A 22,675-nucleotide genomic window follows, 5' to 3' on the forward strand; every position below is an offset into this window, starting at 1 on the left:
ATTCAGTTCCTTATGGGCTGTTGGGACTGAAGCCCTCAGTTCTTCTCTGGCTAATGGCCAGAGGCTTCCCTCTGTTCCATGCCATGTGGACCTCTCTCTCCAGAGGGTGGCTCACAACATGGCAGCTGGCTTTCCTCGGAGCAAGTGAGTGAGGGAAGTCACCCATGATGGAAGCCACAGTCTTTTTATAACCTAATTTCAAGAGTGACAAGCCACTACTTCTGCTGTATTACATTCATTGTCAGTGAGTCACTAAGTCCAGGTCATTCTCAAGTAGAGGAAATTACACAAAAGCATGAATACCAGGAGAAGGGGATTACTGGGGACCATGTGAGGGGCTGCAAACCACACTGTAGTTCAATCCATTAAAAAATCAGAATAAAGGACAGTAAATGTGATCATTTAATTTACGAAGAAAAAGTGTTTAACAAAATTCAACATCCATTCATAATAAAAATTTTCAGCAAATTATTAACAGAAGACAACTTTCTCAACCTGATAAAAAACATCTATATAAAACCTAAAGATAACATCATACTTAGATATGAAAGAGTGAGTGCTTTCCCCCTAAGAATAGGAATAAGGCAAGGATGTTCACTCTTAACACTTCTATTCACCATAGTCCTAGAGGTCATAGCAAGTTCAATAAAGCAAGAAAAATAAATAAGAAGTAGAAATATGGGACAGGAAGAAGTGAAACCATCTCTATTTGTAGACAATATGATTGTGTATATAGAAAATCCTAAGGAATCTTTTTAAAAATTACTAAAACTAATAGATGAGTTTAGCAAAGTCACAGAATACAATGTTAATATATAGAAAAATCAGTGTTATTTTTATACTGTCACAAACAATTAGAATATAAAATTTTTTAAGGTACCATTTATAATAGCATCAAAAAACATACAATATTTAGGATAAATTTAATGAAAGATGATGTGCAATACCTCTGCTAAAAAACAACCAAAAATGCAGAGCAGATTAAAGATTAATGGACTAAAGGAGAAAAGTAACCACATGACCATTTTAACAGAGGCAGAAAAAGTCATTTAACAAATTTCAACTCATATTTATGATCAAAAATCTATTTTAGAAAACTAAAAAAAAGGAACCCCTTAAATACAGCTGCCAAAAACATATATATTCAGTTATCTATGGCTGGATGACAAACTATCCCAAAACATAGTGGCTTAAAACCACAACAATTTCATGACTCTGTTGGTGCTGAATTTGGGCAGTGTTCAAAGCTGGGCCGTTTTTCCGGTCCATCTGGCATTGACTGAGGTCACTTACCTGCATTCCAACAGTAGGTGGGCTGGGTGGGAAGGCTTCCTTCACCTCTGGCACCTCAGGTTCCTCCTCCTGGCCTCTCCCTCTCTGCGTGGCCTCTCATCAGCCAGTAATCTAGCCTGAGCTCCTTTACGGCACAGCGCAGCCTCCCAAGGGCATAGCATCACTTCCAGCACATTCCACTGGTCAGAGCAAGTCACAGGCCAGCCCAGAATCACCTGGAGGGGAAAACAAACTCAGCTCTTAATGGAAGGACATGATGAACGGAGTGGCAAGAATTGATGGTGACCATCTTTCAAAGTTACCTACCACAATGAATGGATGAAAAGATGAACAAATAAGTGAGTTATAAACTTCCTTCTGATTCTCACGCTGGTTAAAGAAATGAAGAAACTAAACCCCACACTCCTGATTCTTTTTAGCCTGTCTTTCTTTAAGCAGAGAATAAACTGGTGACAGATTTTTTATGTCTTTGCTGGTCTGTATAAATTCCAGTATGGCATTAGCGTCACATAAAATGGCTGACAACTTTTAGCATCTTCCTTTAGTGTCGTTTTAGTTCCTCCTGCCCCCTCCTGCCCTCTTCTCTCATTCAGTTTCTTATTATTCTCTTCTCCCAAATTCAAACCCAGACTACAATCTCTCATTTTGGGGTGAGGAGGCTAGTTCCACTTTGCCCACCTTACAAGACCCAAAGAAATGAGACTCTAAGTAGTAAAATGTCACCAGTCTGGGGCAATTATTTTTCAGAACTGAGACCTTCCTACACGGCCGTTAAGTTTTTATGCCCCTGGCACATCCATGTCCTCCATTTGGAAGGCAAGTTCTGGTCAAATCCAATTATTATGTGGATTGCTGGGCCTTCAGACTCAGTAGTTACTCTCTGGTTTGACTCGAATCCCCTGACCATCCTTTCATGGCTCTGTACCTAAAATATAGTTGAGCTTTTATAAAAAACTTTTATAAAAGCTTTTATAAAAACCAATAAACCCAAAGGCCCATTCTGACTAACAAGTCAGGTGCACACAATACAAACTGTAACAAAGGGGAGTATGGGAGAGCCAAGGCCCTTTCTTTTATATATATTAAAAGAACACAGCTGGGCTTCCCTGGTGGCACAGTGGTTGAGAGTCCGCCTGCCAGTGCAGGGGACGCAGGTTCGTGCCCCAGTCCAGGAAGATCCCACATGCCACGGAGTGGCTAGGCCCGTGAGCCATGGCCGCTGAGCCTCCGTGTCTGGAGCCTGTGCTCCGCAACGGGAGAGGCCACAACAGTGAGAGGAGGCCCGCGTACTGCAAAAAAAAAAAAAAAAAAAAAAAAAAAAAAAGAACACAGCCTGTTCCAGGAAGCCAGTGACTCAAAATCATTGTAGAAACCAACGCAGAATTCCTTCCATGTATAGGATTTTTCTTCCTTAAAAGGCAGTGTATAAAAGGGAACAAACTAGCAATATTTCCTGGAATTTGGAGGCCAGACAATGCCTCAATGTTTCTTTATCATGGGCATTCTGGAGAAAGTCCCTCAGTGCTGGAGGGGAGGAAGAGAACACCCTGGGAGCCATGCTTGCCCACAGCATTTCAGCAGATACTGGAGACTGCCAACACGGATTGTATATATTACTTTGAGGAGAACGTGTGTGTGTGTGTGTGTGTGTGTGCGCGCGCGCGCGTGTGTGTGTGTGTGTGTGTGTGTGTGTGTACGTGCGTACCCTGGTGCCCATGGCTTTAATAATGACCTCATTCCTTTCTCTTTTAGAAAAGAGAAAAAATAGGTAATTTGAGAGCTCGAAGAGACATTTGAGACATACCACCTCATTAACAAATGAGTAAACAAAGGCCAGAGAAATAGAGTAACTCACCTGAGGTCACACAGCTGATTGGAACCAGGGCAAGAACACAAGGCAGGTCTCCAGTCTTCTAGCTGGAGAGTTTGTGCATCACTTAAATATAGGTGGACACTTACTAACACATCACTATGTACCTGGGTACAGGGAATTTGATCAAAATGAGCTTAAGTGTGCTGACTCTAGACGATGCTATTCGATACAGTAGCCACCGCACATGTGGCTTCTGAGCACTTGAACTGTGGCTAGAAACACTGAGCAACCAAATTTTAAATTTTATTTAACTTTAATTAATTTAAATGTGAATGCAAAAACCACTACTTGATTCAATAACTGGGAAACTTTAAGTCTATCTGGAACAACTTGAGTATGTGTATCTATATATAAATTTTATAAAATATAAAATACAGATCAAGTATTTCCAGTGAAAATATGATGACTGAATTGAGATGTACTCTAAGTATAAAAGATATATTAGATTTCAAAGACTTAGTATAAAAAATGTAAAATATATCTAGTAATTTTTCTGTTGACATGTTGAAATAATCTTCCGGATACATTGGGTTAAATAAAATATATTAATTTCACCTACTTTTTACTTTTTAAATGTAGCTACTAAAAGATTAAAATTGCATATGTGGCTTGCATTATGTTTCTGTTGGACCATCTAGAGTCAGACTGTCCACACTGAAATCACTGCTCCACTATATTCCCAGCTCTGTGGCCTTGGGAAGATTATTGGGTAGCTTTGAGAAGCAATTGTCTTCTCTGAAAAATGAAAGAGAGAAAGGCGTGAGGATATCTTTCCCCTTTCTTTTTCTGTTTCTGGCCCTCACTGTGTGATGACATGGTGTTTGGGGCAATGGCAGCCACTTTTAAATGATAGGGAGAAACGTGGCCAATATACAAAGCGCACAACAGCCACTTAAGAAGGGCTAGCTGAGCAAATGACATAAGTAAAATTTCCTGGCATGTGGTTGGCTTTAAGAATCCATCATTCCCTCTCTTGCTTCTTTGCCCCCACATCCCGAACACTCTTTCCCCGTGATCTCTCCTCGTCTGCTCCTGAAAAACACATCTAAGCAGATGTAATCCAGGGTAGACACATGTGTTATTTGCATATGATTTGCCAAAATTTGTGTGTAACTGGCTTCTGTCTACAGAATCGGATCTCTGGCTATTCGATTTTAATGCTGAAATTAAGATATACAGGAGGGTCTTTCCCTCTGCCTCCCTCAATCTATCTTTCTACTCTTCCTTCCCAGCTGGCAGCGTTGGCCTGGTAAGTGGGGTGTCAGAGGTCTCTAAGGGGTGAGGAGATGCTAGATGAGAGGGGCAATGGGCCAGGAATGGGATGCTTTGCTTTTATAACACGAGGAGCAGCATGAGTGTAAAGGGTCCCGATCAGGCTAAGGGCAAGGGTATCCTTGTGATGTGGCTGGACTCTGCTGATCTGGGCCTGGAAGTCGGTCCTCCCAAAGCTTTGAGCTGGTGGGACTTTGAGGGTAAGAAGAGATCAGGGCTGAGGGAGGTGGGGTGATATCCTACGGGGAAAACAAGAGCACATAATAGAGACTGCGAATCCAACAGGAATCGGGGCCAGAGGTGAGCAGGAGAAATGTGAATACCCCAATGCCCAGAGATGTTTCAGAGACATCAGGGTGTCTATGATAAATAGGGCAGATTTCCAAGGTGATTTTAATAAAACTTAATAAAATCCAAAATGACAAGTTGATGCCTGCACATTTAAGGATTTGGGGAGGGGCAGACTGATCTGTTAGTTACAGCGGGTCTCCCAAACTGTGGATTCCGATCTAGCTGGTGACACCTTCCTCCTAAGCACGGCACCCCACCCATCACTCTCATCCATCCCTTCTGGAGACAGCCAGCCCCTCCCATCTACTTGTCCCCCCAGGTCTACCCAGCATCTTCCATCACCCTCATTCCCTCTGGGACCACCCAGGACCTCCCTTTCCTACCACGGTTGTCTCAGGCTTCATGATCACTGTCCAAGAGTCAGGCAGAGAATCTGGGACAGGGCATGGAGTTTGGACCTGCACATTTAGGCCCACACAGCACGCATGATCTCATGCACAGACGGACACAGTTGCATTTTAGCAAGTCATACCCAGATAGCATGATGTCCTAGGTAGAGTTTGCTATTCTCCGAATAAGAAATACCATGAACTTCACACTTTGCCTCGCCAGCCTGCAAGGTGCCAGACAGATGCTTCCCTGATGCTAAAGATGGTCACCACGAGCCCAAACACTCCTATGCTTAGCTTACATTTTCTGCCTGGCATCTAGAAAATACTTCATGCAAATCAGCCCTCTCAAGGAGGCTGAAGACCCTCAGGTGACATTTTAAAGCAGCTGTGCTCTAAAGCAGCTTTGAATATGAAAAGGAGAAAAAAAAAACCTCACAAAAAGTATTTTCAGTTCCTGTGGTTAGTTCCCAAATACCAGTTGTCTAAAAATTACACAACAATCACCTTGAGAGGTGTTTAAAAATATGGATGCCAGGTTTTCAGCCCCAGGGATTTTGATTCCACATGTCTTGTGTGAGTCCCAACACCTGTGTTACTAGGATTTTGATATGCAGCCAGGGCTGAAACCCACTGACTTGGACCATCAAAGAAAGGTGATGATCTGTACTTGAGTCTGTTGCCACCCGGGTATCACTTGCAATTGGGCAAGGATCTCTGGAAACAAGGTTCCCAGGTAGGGAAGGGTTGTATCTCCATCCAAACAGTATGCAGATTTGTCAGGAGGCAACAACTTGATCTAAAGTTTCAGTAAAGGGGGTAGCTTAAGCAGGCATACCTAATCGTCCACCTATTTGAGACATAACCATTTATCTTCCTTCCTGTGGGACTTTTGATATAAGGAGAGCTTATCTGCCCACCTCGTCCCCAGCCATTTGGACATTTGATTTTTCATTAACTGTAATGAATAAAATTAATAATGAAGCCCGTGGTGCAGGATAGGTTATGTTTCTTGTACACGAACCTTGTCGAAACAGGTACCAGGCGTTCTAAGGAAGACCTAGGATTTATGTCAAATTCCTTATTAAAGTGTAAGAGGAGAAACAAAGTCTGTACGTTTTGTGTTTTGTCTAAAACTGTGAGGCCTCCTCACTGCTGCCTGGGTTGTTACCATGCTCAGATAAGAAGGTTACCCACTCCTGCCGCTGCTCAGCCCACTTTAATTATTTTTACACTCAGTCCCCAACATCCCTTTAAACCATTCTTCTCTGCCCAGATAGACTGTTACACCTGTCTTTGCAATTATGGGGGAGATGCTTAAGTGCCTTTTCAAAATCCCTTGTTAATGATCTGGTAATTATTGTGGTGACTTTTCAATGAAGTGTGAAGTGCTCAGCTGGCTGTCGGCTAAGAGAATCCCCAGGCACCTGGAAAGAGGGACACAGGAAGGGAGAAAGCAGGGGAAACACCCAGAGCCTAGGTCTGTCCCAAAGTTACAGGGGAAGCCCCATCGGGCCAGAGAAGGGCCCTGCCTGAGGCTGGCAAGGCCACCAGGAGCTCCTGCTGGCAGATGAGAGCTCTCCGAGTCCTGGGAACAGTCTGACTATAGAACCTGGGGAAACTATATAAATGCCCGGCAAATCCCCAGCAGTACCCTAGTGGGCAATGCCACATCCCACGGCTGGCTGCAGGGAGGAGCCACACTCCTGCACTCAGACGACAATACTGTCCTTGGTGCCCCTGCCCCAGTGGAGTGCCTCCCTTCCCTTCACAATCCACATCCATTTTAAGCCATCAGGGCTGCTGTCCAGAGAGGCCCTGCAAGAGCTATCGATGCTTTTCCTCCTGTCCTTCAGATCCCAGCAGCCAGTGGGGACCAAATGTGGTCCAGCTGTGCTGGGCACTCCCCACATCTGGAAGCCCAGTATGCGACCCATCTCCACACCTGTGCTCCCCAACATCCTGCTTCCACTTGTCAGAGTAAAAGGAGCACCCCAGGGACTGAGACAGCGTGTTGGATCTCTCACCGCCTGACGACCCCTCATAACCAAAGAGGCTGTCACACGCATCAAGGCGTGCTAACCGGCCCAAGTTCTCGCAACACCCGAGCTGGCCCTTTATCCCCCTTACCCCACAAAAGGAAGACAGTCCCAATGAAGAGGAGAAGTGCCAGCCCTGAGGACACATTTGACCGTGGAATCTAAAGGAGCCAAGGACATCATCTGGTGCAGGCCCCTCGTTTTACCAATGAGACACTGGAACTGAAAAAGGTGACGCGATGTGCTCAAGATGGAAGGCTCACCAGCCAACACCAGGGCAGGACTAGAACCAGGTGCCCTGGGGCTTCCCCACCTCCCGTGGCTTTTCCGTCAGTGCCCACCATGAGTCTGGGGTGACTTCATATTTTCACGTGCTGACTTGGCCTGGCTCCCCTTCCTCCACCAGCAGAGAGCTGTGTCCCTGGTCATCTCTGACATGCGCTTGGTACAGTGATGATTGAGTAGAGCTGCCAGTGAGTTGACTGGTCCCTGACCTGGCTTCTGGGGCCGGACTCCAAACTCTGCTGGCCCAGCCCTGCTCCCAAAACTGCTCCCCATCCTGGCACCTTCTCTGGCCTGGATACCATGGAAGCTGCCCTGGTTAGTTGCTGGAAATCATCTTTCCAAACCATGGAAAGATCTGGATCTCTTTAGTTAAGCAAATCCAGATGATGGGCAGTCTGGGATCCCCTTCTCTGGAGAAACTGGGAAGCAGATGCCCCTGGCATAAACATTTTTATGTAACGTTTTCTATCTCCAGGAATAGTACTATAATAATATGTGACAAGATGGAGCAAACACTGTTCACAAAATTCCTCTTAGGGAGAGTATTCTATGTGTTCAAGAGAAATGCTCCAAGTCAGTGGTTCTCAAAGTGTGTCCCCAGACCAGCAGCCTCAGCATCACCTGGAAACCATCAGGGGTCTTGTTAGAGATGCAGATTCTCAGGCCCCACCCTGCATTGCTGCATCAGAACCACTAGGGTGGGCCCTCCAGGGGATTCAGGAGCAGTTAAGGTCTGGAAAGCCAATTTTGGTGGAGATCGGGAAGCTCCAGAACATGCTCCAGTGGCAAAATCCAGGGCTCCATGGTCTTGTAAGAAGGAAGGGTCTGGTTCCCTGCATGGCTCAGGTCAGGGGAGTCCCAGGATAGATTGGGAGGTAGGATGCAGGGAAGAACTGGATTGCTCTTTACAATAGAAGGGAAGGACTTCTGAGGTCCCCTGAGGAAATCTAGGGGAGAGGAGAGTGAAGACAGTGAGGCTGGGTGCTATGTGGGAAAAAGGAAGAGAGAGTGAGACCCCCATAACAGGGAGTATCTCAAGATATTGTCGGTGGAATCACAAGCCTTATGCAATGTGCCCTCTCCCTAAACTGCACAAAGCATCGGTGAAGGTTATGCAAATAACCAAAGTTCTGGGGGTTCTACACTCTGGACACCATGAGAGGAGCTAAAGTCTGCATGATGGTCTCAATGCCACACTCAGCAGAAAACTCTCTGTAAAGAGAATTGTCATGGCTGCGTACTCTTTCATAAGGAGAACATTTCTCTATTTCCTAGTCATCCCCTTACTGGGGGGCATTTTGTTGGTTTCCAATTTTTCACCATCATAAACAACATGTTAATGTCTTGGAGCTACAAACTTTCTCTTTATTCACGATTATGACCTTGGAACACAGATTCACAAATGTTGAGTGATTCGGTTCAAATGCTAATTATATAGAGAACAGAAATTTCCCCTGAGATTGAGCAGGGGAGGGAGTGGTGCTCATTTATGAATATGATCAAGGAGAGAAAAAAGTGTCTTCTTTCTTTGAGAGAATTAGAGGGGTTCAAAGAGTACAGCTGGCATTCTGGGGGCTGTGAGAAAAGGGAGTAGAGGGGCTTCCCAGTAAGATTAAAGCAGTGCTAAAGCTGAGGGTGTTTTGAGTGATAACAAGAGGGCTGACAGATAGCTGCTGCATGTATTTGGTTGCATGTGTCAGACACGCAACTCTAGCCTGCTTCCATTTTCACAACTGTGCTTTTAAGCTCACAATCTGGTCAGAACAGGGGCAGTGCAGGCTTCAAGTCCTGCTAGATCAAGGGTCACAAATGATAACAACAAGCCTTCCGGCATCTCTCAGAAACTGCTATTGGTTATTCCTTCCTACTGTAAACAGGCTTTCTGTGTGCAGGGAGAGGAGAAATGGGCAGGGGGTGGAGGAAGGAGTGGGCAGAGCTGCAGACAACTCCAGTATTCCTTCATTCCAGCCAGACATGCCAGAGGAAAGAGATGCCTTCTCTCCTCCAGCTTCATGTATCAAATCCCAAGGACGGTCTCTGATTGGCTGGCTTGGGTCACATGCTCCCTGGGCAAATCATTAGGGTTAGGTGGCTGGGGCACTATGATTGGCTAGGCCTGGGTCACATGTTCATCACTGAAACCAGGGTCCAGGTACTCTAACTGGTAGCACCACCAAAACCATACGGATTTAGGGAGCAGCAGATACCCCAGAGAAAGGGAGGTCCTTTCCTGAAGAAACAGGCAGACAAAACCAGATATTCACTATCTGTATTCCTTCATACCCTGGCAGCTACTGTTAGTCCATCACAATATTTCCCCCTTGAGCCAAGATTCAGCCTCAGAATCCTTCTGAACACAGCACTCAGGTAATGACTTCCAGCCAATCCAAGCTAGCCTACAAGATAAAAGTGATCTGCCATTTTGAGGCTTAAAACAAGATGCCAGATCACTGATGAACAAGAGACTAAAGTGAACTGGATTTAAGAAAGGTGTAAGCCACAGGGGTCAGTTCAGAACCCTAATGGGTCCCCTCTGGGAGATGCCTGCTCAGGGGACTGTAGGGGACTGCAGGTATCAGTCTCTGTGACAGTGAGATGGTTGGGCCCTGGTGGAGCATGGGACATTGTGAGACTGTCTGCCTATGGGAAGCCAAATGTGTTTCCTTTCCATTACTGTCACTGAAAAGCGAGTCGCAAGTGGGCAGTGTGGGAAATCTCTGAGCTTCACTCATTAGATTTCCACAGGAGTTTGGCTTTAAGAGAAATCTGATCCCTCCCACCTGTGTGCTCCATTGCTTAGTCAGCAGCCAGCCAGAGAGGGCGATACATGCTGGGCTAGGGTGGACAGGGCTGGAACCACAGGCCCAGTTCCAGGGTGGCACTGGGTTCTTCCATGGAGGGGCTCACAGCTCACATCTCCAAAGTGCACAGGGCAAAGCAAACTGAGGTACCAACAAAATGAAGACTGCCATTGACGGGGACAGCCTGGATGGTGAGGACAGGGCACAGCCAGCTCTGGGTGACCCTGGTACATAGCTTCAAGCAGGCAGTCACCTGGGGATTCTCATACCATGCAAAGGACTGCAGGAGTTTGGCCAACAGGCCGGGTACCAGGAAGAAGCATGACCTGATGGCCCCAGTGGCCTCACTTGGACAGTGGGCTCCAAGTTCCTGCCTATTCCCATGGACTCCTTCAGGACTTAAGGGTGGGGTTGGTTCAGCCTGGGCTTCCACTCACATCGGGGTCTCCTGGGGCCTGACCCAGGTTCTTAGCAGAGCTGGAAGGAGAAAGGCTTCAATGCATCAGAATGGAAGCTTGCCAAGTGTGCTGACACTTTCAGCCCACGCAGTCAATCCTCCATCGTGTAAATAGAGTTAGGAGTGTGATTCTGGCAATTATAAAGCCCATTATTTTCCTCTTCTTCTCTAAGTAAATTAGAAAGGCTCTTTGCTCTCCCTTTGCAACTGGACCTCATTTTTAAAGTGCAGCTGTAAAAGCACTGCAACAGACTGTACTTACAGAGGTGCCATGTTTGATGGCCAGTTGGCCATGGGTTTTGGCTTCCAGCCCTGGTTTTGCTGCCAACCAGACTGTGATCTTTGGTGAGGCCAGCAGCCATCTTTGGGCCTTGGTTTCCCCATTTATAAAACGAGGAGCTTGGACTAGGTGGCCTCTGCGATCCCTTCCAACTCTCATGGCCACAGGAATCCAAGTGTGCTTGATTACTAGGGATGGCTCCAGGTAGACAGGAATGTACGCTAGCTTCTTTTAAGCCAGAAGCCATCCCTCTTTCTTTATTTTCCACATACAATGATGAACCCCTGCAGGTGCAAATACATCCATTTCCACAGCAGTGTAAGGAGAGAGGAAGAGCTGCGTGCCCATGTTTCTGGAACCCAAAGTGCTAGCCACTCTCACTGAATGCTGTTTTGCAATAAGAATTCCATTTAACCCTTAGAAGAGAGCAGCTCTTAGGCCCATTTCACAGACAAGAAAACCGAGACACAGTAAAGTACTGCATCCAGTCTAGGTCTGCCCAGCTCCAAAGGCCATGTTCATAGTCACAACTCTCTCAAATCTCCAAATCTGGGGACTTTAGTAGAGAAAGAATGGGTAGACCAAGAGGCCAACTCAACACGAAGGCAATGCCAGGCAGGACCCCTGAGTGACAGGACATGCCCAGGCAAGTGGCAGATGTCCCCATGAATGTGGGGCCAGTAGATCCAGCAGGAAGGGGGCGCAGTGAGAAGGCATGAAAGACTTTGACAAATGTGTTCCAATGTTCCTGGCCCTCTCCAAATGGGCTCTTGCTTCCTCGGTCTCCTCCCTACCTCTGGAAACGGAACACCAACGATTTCACTTGAAGGGAGTGTTTGGTGCTGTTTTGAAGCAGCATGAAGTAAATTTTTATGACGCTGGTTACTGCTTGATGGGGAACATTTCAGCTGCCTTGGCTCTGATGAACCAGCTCTGTCTCCCATATTTGCCATACTGAAACTCTCAGAATTTACATTTATAAATGTTAAATGACATTTTAATTTTTTATAAGGTGGATACAAGAACAACAAAATAGGGCTTCCCTGGTGGCGCAGTGGTTGAGAGTCTGCCTGCTGATGCAGGGGACACGGGTTCGTGCCCCGGTTCGGGAAGATCCCACATGCTGCGGAGCAGCTGGGCCCATGAGCCATGGCCACTGAGCCTGCGTGTCGCGTGTCCAGAGCCTGTGCTCCGCAACGGGAGAGGCCACAACAGTGAGAGGGCCGCATACCGCAAAAAAAAAAAAGAACAACAAAATATCATTTGCTTTAAGGGTTGTCTTTCCAAAAGAAATTACTTTAAGCAACACCAAAGTTTTAGAAATGCACATCACCATATTACCAAAAAAAAAAAAGTTTTTAAAAGATAGTTTCAGTTAGTTTGCCTGACAGATGCTCACCCTGGAAATAAGTGTTTAATGGCGGTTTTTTCACAGAAACTATTCTGCTATCCCCATCAATGGGGTTTAGTCAATACCTCTTGAATATTTCGCCAAGTAACTTGTGAATACATTATCTTAGAATCCATCAACGTCATACCTGAAAGCTCTCAGGTATCTCAGGAGCTCCAGGCTGGATGTCTGCGCAGCTGAGCAGTCCCTGCTGAATCCCAGGTTCCTGACCAGCACTTACTGAGTACCAGGAGCCCTGATGGCCCTGGAGGTAGAGCAACAGGCATGGGGAATCCAGGGCTCCATCCATAAGGATGCACCAGATTGGGAAAACATCCTCCAGAATTTCAGTATTGATGGAATTTATGAACTGGGACTGAGTGTAGGCTAGATATAATTGGAATGCTGAAGAGATGCAGATGACCCATCCTTTGCCAACTGCCCAGACATCCTGCTCCTGCTTCCTCATCATTAAAACAGGACAATAACCTCCAACTCACAAGGCTGTCGGTGATGGCAGAGACCATTTAGCAGGGCTGTGATTAAGAACACTGTTGTCAGATGAGGTTTGGATTTTGGTTCCACCACTGTGATTCTGCATAAGTGACTTAATCCCTCGAGGCTCCGTTTACCTCATCTGTAAAATGGTCACAGTAATCTCTTTCTCAGGAGACTACGGTGGGGATGCATTTCAAGTGGTTGACACAGTGCCTGGAGCACAGTAAGTGTCTGTCAAGGGACAGTTATCATCTGGTGAAGGTACCAATGCTAGGCCAAACCCAAAAGAGGGTCTCACTTGGCAGGATTTCTCTCCCCTTCAAATTATTTCACATATGTTATCACCTGGGCACCATTTTCTTCCTCACAGTTCTCTCTTAGATACTCTCCATCTTCCTATAACAGCACAAGCTTCTTATTGCCTCAAAAAGTCTTTGCTGAAATCTTACCAGAAGCCCAGCATGATGTCTGGGTCTCTGGATAGAAAAGAAATACCAGCAGTGGCCCTGCCCACCATGCACAGAGGATATCCACAAGCAAACAATGAATGCACCAGACTGAATTGTCTTAGTAACAGCTTGAGCTGGCCACAGCAGCCTTGTCCCAAGGCAGCCCACGATTAATTGCCAAATGAATTGTGTGGGCTATAATTGCTGCCAGAAGTACGCGGAGGGAAATCTCCCTTCTGACCACAGTGATCAGGAAGAATAAACATCCACACCCTGGAGATCTGGCTGAGCCACCCGGTGAGGTCACGAAGCAGCCTGGAAGCAGAGGGCACAGGACTGGTCAGGCTCTAATCACCTGAACACTGGGGGCCCCCAGCCCTCCCCCAGTGCCTGGTACAAAGGCCCAGCTCTTCAGCTGCTCCTGCAGTCAAGTTTCCCATCTGAGGAATGGGATTTCACAGGGAGACTGGAATGAAAAGAATTCTTCCCCTATTTCCTAGTGCCCGCCCCCCCCACCTCCCCGCCCCGTCAAAACACATGCCAACCCAACTACCACAGCCTTCACCAGTGACTCTGGTATAGCTGAACCACTGGTTTCTAAGCCCCTCTTTCCTCTGTCCTATTTTTACGATTCTTTTGTGGTTCTTGCTTACTTCTCAGTCTACAGCGTGTGGTAATCATATCTAACAAATTACTGTACCTGTGGCACTCTGAGGTCGTTAGATGAAAGGAATTCAAATAACCCAGGGAGATCTTTTTGTTAATTATAACTTCAGTAGGCAGCATAAGGAAAAATTAGCTAACACCGGGGGACGGACACAGGAAATGAAAAGAATGAAACAACTGGGCATCATTAGTAATTATTTTCTTTGAAGTCCTCATGATTGTTTTCTAACAATACGGTCCATGTAGAAGAACTTGCTATTTGTATTTTATAGACAAAACAGAGATTTTATCAAAGTCTTCCATTCGTTTGATAAAAGTGATAGGACTTGAGGAGATGGAAGGAGTCTCGTTTGCCTTTCTTCCTTAGATAGAAGGGAAGTCTGGGCTCATCTGGGATGTTCTTCCTAGTCATTCAGCTTGCCCTGACTCATGTCCCTCAGTGCTGCTGGGTGTCAGGGTTTGCGAGATCAATTCAGTCTTCCAGGCCAAACTCTGCCCCGCAGGTGGTTCCCCATGGGACCTGGCTCCTCCACCAGTCCCGGGCAGGGCAGGGCCAGGTGGGCGGCTCCAGGCCTGCAGGCTGGTAGGGGCTACGTGAGTCTTGTTGCTGTGGAACTGGCGTGGCTCTGTCCATCTCAATTCCCTGACCGCTCCTCGACATCCTGCCTGCTGGGTTGGCCCAGTCTATTAAATTCACTCACTCATTCATCAGCTAGTCATTGAACCCCTACTATATGCCACGCACTGTTCCACTGAACAAAACAGATAAAGCCCTGCTTTGAGGCAGCAAGCATTCCAAAGAAGGGATAGACATTAAACAAAGAAGAAAAACCTACGGTGTGACGGCTGAAGATAAGTACCAGGAAGACACGGAACCATGCACAAGAGGATGGAGAGGGATGGGGATGCTGGGAATGGGTGCTGTTTTACAGGACTGGTCCGGAAAGGCCTCTCTGGGGAAGCTGACATCTTAACGGAGATCTGTGGGAAGGGAGGGAGCAAGCAAGATAGCTATCAGAAAGAATGGCATCCTAGGCAGAGGAAACAGCATGGGCAAAGGCTCTGCGTCTGCATTTGCTTGCTGTGTTCCAGGAATAGCAAGGAAGGCAGTATGCCTGGAACAGAGCCGGTGAGGGAAAGGGAAAGTGGTAGGAGATGGATCAGAGAAGGGACCAGGAGCCAGACAACTTAACCAGGTCTCCGCCTGTAGCTTGGGCAGAATTCTTAACCAGCAGGCCAACTCACTCAGTCAGCAACTGCATGTTGAGTGCCCTATGCTCCTGGCTGGACCCCAGATCCCCTCTGGGCTGAAGGGAAGAACACAAAGTGATAATGGCTGTAAAAGGTAGTGGGACTTCAATTTCCTTTTTTTTTTTTTTTTTTTTTAAGTATTAGTTGCACATTTAGAGAATACGAAGATTGCAGAAAAGAGCAGAGAAGTAAAGAATCAGGTAGCCGGGATTCTAATGGTTTCCTCCACTGTTTTGCAATCTTTGTCTAATGCTGTTATAATATGTTGGTTATATATATATCTTTAAAAAGAAACTCGACCAAAAGTTTTTATCAAAATGAAATTAGAATTACACCATATATTCTTTTAACTTATGCACAGACTTTGGTACCCAACCTCAATAAGACAAGACACAACTAGTTCTTTGAAAAGCACAAACTTTCGAGTCAGTGGAGACTGGACTGATATTCCGGTTTTGCCACCAGTTGCTGTGGGGCCTCAGGTGGGTTACTCACGCTCTTTGAGCCTCAGTCTTTTCACTGTAAAATAGGTATCACATCCATAGGATTGTTGAAAAGAGTAGAGATGATGTGTGTAAAACACCTGGCATGTGGAAAGTACTAAATAAATGGTGGCTGGTCAGAGCTATTAGCAAACAGGCAAATTTGTCCAATCAACAAACACAGCCTCTCCCCTGTGCTCAAGTGCTTCTGCCATTGCTGGTAACACAGAAGTAAACAAGACCGAAAACAACGTAATTTTATCTTATCTTCCCAAATTCCAATTGCCCCTAAAGACAGCAAATCAATCTAGAACTGTGTGGTTGTCCCTCTGAACGAGGGTAAGGTTTTGGAGTCCTACACGTGCTGGAAAAATGGGCAGAATTCAGGTTCCTAGGACGCAGGGCAATGGTGGCACAGCCTTGCAGCTAACTATTTGGCTCCCCAAGTGGCTCTGTGTCTTCTTCCTTTGCTGCTGCCTCCCTGCTGCTCAGACAAAGCCAGCAAGCTCCCACCTCTGGCTGAAACCCTGGAGAGCATCACCTACTGTCAAAGACAGTGGACTCAAAACCCACCCCTTGAAGACTGGGCCTCTCTCAGCCCTGAAGATTACCTGAGGCCCCTGTTCTTGGGCTGTTCACCAGCCACATGGCTCAGACTAAAACCGCTCTGCCGTATCAGACAATAAATTCTGTTCCCGGCATGCAAGTCTAAAAGGAAAACTAACTTTTAATAAAAGCACGAAAATTCACATTGTTCTCTCTGGTAGCTTGCTTCCCAGCAGAAAAGTGACGAAGGCTTAAACAAAAGGGAGTCCCATCCCCTCAAGGAAATTCATCATTTCTGTAGAAACCAAGGGTCATTCCAGACAGCCAGCTCGGGCTAGACTGATAGGAACTACATCTCATCAGCCAACGCATGAGCACCTCTGTGAACAGATGGACAGACACTGGGTTGAGTGCACTGATCACAGCAACCCTGCAAGGCAGGTACCACTGACCCCACTGTTCAGATTGGGAAGCCAAGGCCAAGTCAGAATAATAACTTGCCCAAGTGGAAAGAAGGCAGGTAGGTTTGCGACCTATATTTTGGAGCTGTTTTTACATCTTCCTCAACCTGGTTTGACTTATTGTTAGAAACAATGGATAACTCTGCCAGAAATGTAATCAGCCACCAAGCCTAGCGATGTAGTTCTGTTCAGGAAATGGAGCTGGTTTAGACGGAGTGCCATTTCGGTGATGGCCTGTTTCTGCTCTCTCCACCCCTTCCCTCTCAGACTCAGGAATAGCTGGTGCTCACGCAGCACACTGGCTTCAAACCACAGGGGTATTCTCTTGGAGCAGCATCAGTGAATTTTTCTTACCAAGTGTAAAAGGCCAAACTGCTAGGAAAGTGTTTTTTAAAATATAAATCTGATCTTGGCACGTTATTCTTGACAGGCCTTCCTCCACTTAATATCCTAACGGAGATGAATCCTCCCTTGAACAGACTCTACATACAAATCTTTCATAAATACGTGCTCATTGGACTTGCCAGACAGGGCCTTGCACATGAGGAGCTGTTCCCTGGCAATGAAAGTCCCTATCAGGAAACCCCAGAGCTGCAAGGTTATGGGGCTCACATTCCCACCCGACCCTCTCCACCCCAACTCCATAGAGTTCTTGGAATTTTGGGGTTTGCTTGCTGTGAGAATACCAAGTGGATCTATTGTGTTGGAAGTACATTAAAAACCCGCCAAACTCTCCGGACCTAAGAGTCACTCGTGGCCAGGAGTTCTGGTTCTGGCTCTTGGGGTGGCCTGGGGAAGTCTTTCCCCCTCTCTCCGCCTCAGTTTTACCTTCTGTAAAAGGAGCGAGGTCCAGGTGAGCACTAAGGTGAGACATCTCAGGCCCGCCTCAGGCGTGACAAAAGTCTCCCTCCGAGGACGCCATTCCCTCAAAGTGCCTTCGCCGCTTGGAGTTGGACTCCGGCGGTGTGGCGGGGCCGCCAGGGCGCGTCCGCAAGCTTCGCGAACCGGGCCAAGCCACCCCACCCCAAACTATCGGAAAACAGCCACAGAAACGACCGTCCGGGCCCACGCGCAGGCCTCGGAATCCCACCCCCGCAAGCTGCCTACACCCCTCCCGGCCCGCCCGACCACGCCCCCGCTCCCGCCGCGGCGCGTGCAACCCCGCCCTCCCCGGAGTCTCCGAGCCTAGCGGGCGGAGGGCGGGGCGGGATGGGGCGAGGCGCGCGGGAGGCGGAGCCGAGTCGGGGAATCCTGCTCCCGGCGAGCGCAGGGCCCAGCAGAGCCGCCTGGCCGTCCGAGGGCTCCCGCGTCGGAGGCGGCGGGGAACCCCAGACACCGCCGGGCCGGGAGGGAGCCACGCGCCAAGCGAGCCGCCGCCACCGCCTCCGCGCCGCCCCCGTGGGCTGAGGGGGGCCCGACGCGTCTTCACTCCGCCCGCCGCCAGTCCCCGCGGTCCCGCCGTCCGCTCGCCGGCTCGTCTCCCGCGCGCCATGCAGCCACCGCCTGCCCTGCGCGCGTAGGCGCCCGCCACAGGCCATGCTGCCCCTGCTCGCCGCGCTGCTGGCCGCCGCCTGCCCGCTGCCGCCCGCCCGCGGCGGGGCCGCGGACGCGCCGGGCCTCCTCGGGGCGCCCCTCAACGCCTCGGTCAACGCGTCGTCTGCGGACGAGCCTGCCGCCCCGCGGCTGCTGGCCTCGGCTGCGCCCGGGGCCCCCGAGCGCCCCGGCCCGGAGGAGGAGGCGGCGGCGGCGCCGTGCAACATCAGCGTGCAGCGACAGATGCTGAGCTCGCTGCTTGTGCGTTGGGGCCGCCCGCGGGGCTTCCAGTGCGACCTGCTCCTCTTCTCCACCAACGCGCATGGCCGCGCCTTCTTCGCCGCCGCCTTCCACCGAGTCGGGCCGCCGCTACTTATCGAGCACCTAGGGCTGGCGGCGGGCGGCGCGCAGCAGGACCTGCGCCTCTGCGTGGGCTGCGGCTGGGTGCGCGGCCGCCGCCCCGGCCGCCTCCGGCCCGCCGGCGCCACCGCCGGGACGCCCACCGCGCTGCCCGCCTACCCCGCGGCCGAGCCCCCCGGGCCGCTGTGGCTGCAGGGAGAGCCGCTGCATTTCTGCTGCCTGGACTTCAGCCTGGAGGAGCTGCAGGGCGAGCCGGGCTGGCGGCTGAACCGCAAGCCCATCGAGTCCACGCTGGTGGCCTGCTTCATGACCCTGGTCATCGTCGTGTGGAGCGTGGCCGCCCTCATCTGGCCGGTGCCCATCATCGCCGGCTTCCTGCCCAACGGCATGGAGCAGCGCCGGACCACCGCCAGCGCCGCCGCCGCCGCCCCCGCCGCCGTACCCGCTGGGACCACCGCCGCCGCCGCCGCAGCCGCCGCCGCCGCAGCAGCAGCCGCGGCCGTCACCTCGGGGGCGGCGACCAAGTGACCCGCCCCACTCCTCCCCTTGTCCTCCCTATGTCCGCGCTCTCGGTGCCTTTCCCGCCGGGAGACTCGGCCGGTGTGCTTCGTGCAGTAGTGACCGTTAGTTCTTCCGGGGAGGGGTCCGCGGAAGAGGCCCCAGCGTGTGGGAAAAGCCAGGTTTGTGCCGCGCTTCTGGCTCCGAAAAGCAGATGCAAGCCCTTGCCCTGCAGGGTGAGATCCGCAGCTTGGAAGACGGAGAGGAGGGAAATGGGGCCCTTTCCCCTCTTTGCGTCCCCCTGCCCTCCTTCCTCCCCGCACCCACGTGCCCTATATCCATGGCAGAAAATGACCAAATCCTGTGTATTTGTTTTATATATTTAATAACTGTTTTAAATGAAAGTTTTAGTAAAAAAAATCAAATTGCTATTGCTGTAGTAAGGGAAGCTCTTTGTATCTGAACATAGTAATTGAAGTTTGTTGTTTTTTAATTTATTTAAAAGGGGGAGGAGGCATGGGAATGATTTAACACTGATATATTGTTACCGCTGAAAATGAACTTTATTAACCTTTTTCCAAGTCGATCTATCCAGTGACGTGGCCAGATGGGCATTTCTTCTTGTACTTCTGTGTTTTTTTGGCTTTTAATACAGACATTTTCCTCCAGAGATGCGTATGTGTCTTTATTTGATTCGGAAAAGGAATCCAAGAATTACAAGATAATCCCCTGAAACGTGAGTAAGGGAATCTTCAGAAAGTGAGAGAAGGGCTAACTCTGTCTCCCTTACCTGTCTGGGAGAGGCGGGAGATGGAAACCATACTACTGACCCTAATGGCAGTGTTTTTGCCTCTCACCACGCGGCCACCCCCACCCCTCAGCCTCACTGACACCCGTCACGGCGGCATACAGGGTTTTATGTGATTTATCTTTTTACGCATTTCCCTCAGGCCCTGCAAAACACCAAGTTAAGTGCCAAAACAGTGAAATCGGTAGTTCCTCTGAGCCAGGTGTCTTTCATGAAAATGACTCATTTTAAAAGGCATGTAGACTTCCTTTTCATATGTGTAACCTTTAGTATACGAACACATTTCAAAAGCTGGTTTTAAAGCCTGAGCTATTTTGGCATTAAGATTTTTTCATGGTAAACTCTTACAGACTAATTAACACCTTAAAAAAAATTTAAGCTACTTTCTCTTGTTCCATCTCCTCCCCATCCCCACTTTTGAGTGAATACTTGATAACTGTTCTAGAGCATACTGTTCTAGTGAATACTAGGTATCGTTCTTGATAGTTCTCAAAGTGGTGTCCCTGGAACAGCAACATCAGTAACACCCGGGAACTTGTTAGAGATGCAGAACTGGGGCCCTGCCCAGGACCTACAGATGCAGAAACTCTGGGGTGGGGCCCAGCAATCTGCTTTAACAAGCCCTGTGACAAATTCTGATGGGATTCAAATTTGAGAACCACTGTGTACTAGTGGAAGAGAACCTTCAAAGTATGTAGCCTCCTTTTATCTCAAGATGTCTCTATTATATCAAAGAAATGGGACCCTTTTTTCACAGGAATCTGTCTGGAGGAGAGTCTGGGTCATTGCCCTGTAGCTTCAGTTGTTCCTGTCTCTTAGGGGTCCAGGATATCTCTAGCAGAAGCCAGCCTCTTAAGAGAGGAAAGCATGAGGGTGGCAGTCTTCCTCTATCTCCTGATCCAGGCATTGGAGAAGTTCAGTATAATGCAAATCCGCTAGCCTCATGCGTCACTGTAAACCTTCTTATACCCCAAAGCAAGGTAGGTTGTGAACTGCTCTTTTCTCTAACCCTGTGGTAACTAGCAGGGGAAAGTCAATAACTTTCCTAACCTTGGTCAATTTTAATATAGTCATAGCATTTGTAATTCTGGAAGGCATATTAAGAATTCCTAGGACAACACACACACACACACACACACACACACAGTCGCCCTGATTTTTCCAAGATGAAAATTGAGGCTCAGGTTCAGCATTTTGCCTACAATCACACAGCTACACAAAAAAGCAGAGCTGAAACCAAACCTGGGTCTTCTGCCTCCCTGACTCTTATTTTTTCATCACCAGAAACTGCCCTTTCTAGGTGAATTAGGAGCTAGCCACTCAGAGTCTGATCCTCTGTTGACCCACCCCTGTCACTGTCAGATTCTGTGTAGTCACAAATGCAAAGGAGCCGGAGAGCATCAATTTTTTAAATGAGACACTCAGGCACTTGATAAAACTTTCTATCTATGTATTTTTACACACACACACACCTAAAACGTATTTAGATCTATCGATCAATCGTGCTACACACACACACACACACACACACGTTGGATGATCGGTTAGTTCACTATGCTGACTTTGGCTGCTTTCTAAGAGCCAGAGCTCTAAGCAGGAGACTGCAAAGTGAGGATGGAGCCTGTGTCCTGTTGGTCTCTCTAAGTTGGAACCATCCACTGGGTAAAGGAAGTAAGATGCTGGCAGGCTCAGCTTCAGGGTCTGTGCTCCTAGTCAGTTTGATTTGCATCATCTCAGTAGTGAAACACTTCCAAAAATGCAGTTTACTAAAGTACTAAATCAGTACTTCTTTGACGGGACAGGAAGTGTGCCACTGTAGCCTGTGTGCACCTACGTGTGCAATTCCCAGATTACAGTTCATTCTTTAAGTCTCCTGAGTGATGGAGGTCATCAGCCTGGTGGCCATTCCAATGTTTGGGTAGAGTGGGTCCCAAAAGAACTCAACTGGGGAGATTTAGACAAAAATACACTCTGGATCTCCATGACCTAGGAGTCATCAAGGCAGAAGGATGGAAGGAGTTAAAATGAAAGAAAGGGGGCTTCCCTGGTGGCGCAGTGATTGAGAGTCCACCTGCTGATGCAGGGGACACGGGTTCGTGCACCGGTCTGGGAAGATCCCACATGCCACAGAGCAGCTGGGCCTGTGAGCCACGGCCGCTTAGCCTGCGTGTCCGGAGCCTGTGCTCCGCAACGGGAGAGGCCACAACAGTGAGAGGCCCGCATACCAAAAAAAAAAAAAAAAAAGGAAAGAAATGAATGGAGAGAAGGTCAGAGCAGGCGTCCCCTCACCTGGCCTAGCCCCTCCCCCACCGCACAGAAATGACTCGTTCATTGACAACAGGGGCAAGAAGAGGGCTGGTCTTCACTGTTCCAATTCTCTCCTTTCACTGGGGAAGAATCATCCATTTCTCAGCTAGGTTAAAAGGTTTAAAGCTACAAGGATTGGGAGCGTTAAGAGCAATATAAAGACACTGAGTGCATGGCTGAGCCTTTCCCTGGGAACACTGGGAGAAAAAGTCACTAAGAGAGGATGAGGATGACAGAGGGCAATGGCCCAGACCCACCCAGGTCGCTGTGGTCTGGCTGCTATGCTGTACACCTCTCACCTCATCCTGGGTGCTCCACAGCGCCTGTTCGGGTCATCAGCGTCCCGTCTCCTGTCTGGTCTCCTGCTGTAGACCTTCTGTTGTCCCCAGCCCCCAAACCAGGGCAGTCTCTCCTTCAGACAATGCCTTTGCTTTGCATCTCCTGGG

At 48.6% G+C, this 22,675-nt stretch overlaps 2 protein-coding genes across 3 annotated transcripts in view; one reads left to right on the forward strand and one right to left on the reverse strand.

The window, feature by feature from the left end:
* LARS2 (leucyl-tRNA synthetase 2, mitochondrial) overlaps window positions 1–17,836 on the reverse strand; it is a 336,746-nt gene extending 318,910 nt beyond the window's left edge. The window contains exons 1-2 of one of the 2 annotated variants that reach the window (XM_060307178.2): window positions 17,552–17,836; window positions 1,294–1,508 (exon numbers count right to left, since the gene is read on the reverse strand). The gene's annotated coding sequence lies outside the window, so the exon portion shown is untranslated. Of the gene's footprint in view, window positions 1–1,293; window positions 2,511–17,551 lie in introns of those variants that run through there. The other variant, XM_060307181.2, reaches the window with a different exon arrangement.
* On the forward strand, window positions 17,776–19,784 carry TMEM158 (transmembrane protein 158). Its single transcript, XM_030845395.3, has one exon. It carries the CDS (start codon window positions 18,260–18,262, stop codon window positions 19,142–19,144), a length of 885 nt encoding a protein of 294 aa, XP_030701255.1. The 5' UTR covers window positions 17,776–18,259; the 3' UTR covers window positions 19,145–19,784.
* The last annotated feature ends 2,891 nt before the right edge of the window (window positions 19,785–22,675 follow it).

This window comes from Globicephala melas, chromosome 11, assembly GCF_963455315.2.
Source record: "Globicephala melas chromosome 11, mGloMel1.2, whole genome shotgun sequence".
Classification (NCBI taxonomy): Eukaryota; Metazoa; Chordata; class Mammalia; order Artiodactyla; family Delphinidae; genus Globicephala; species Globicephala melas.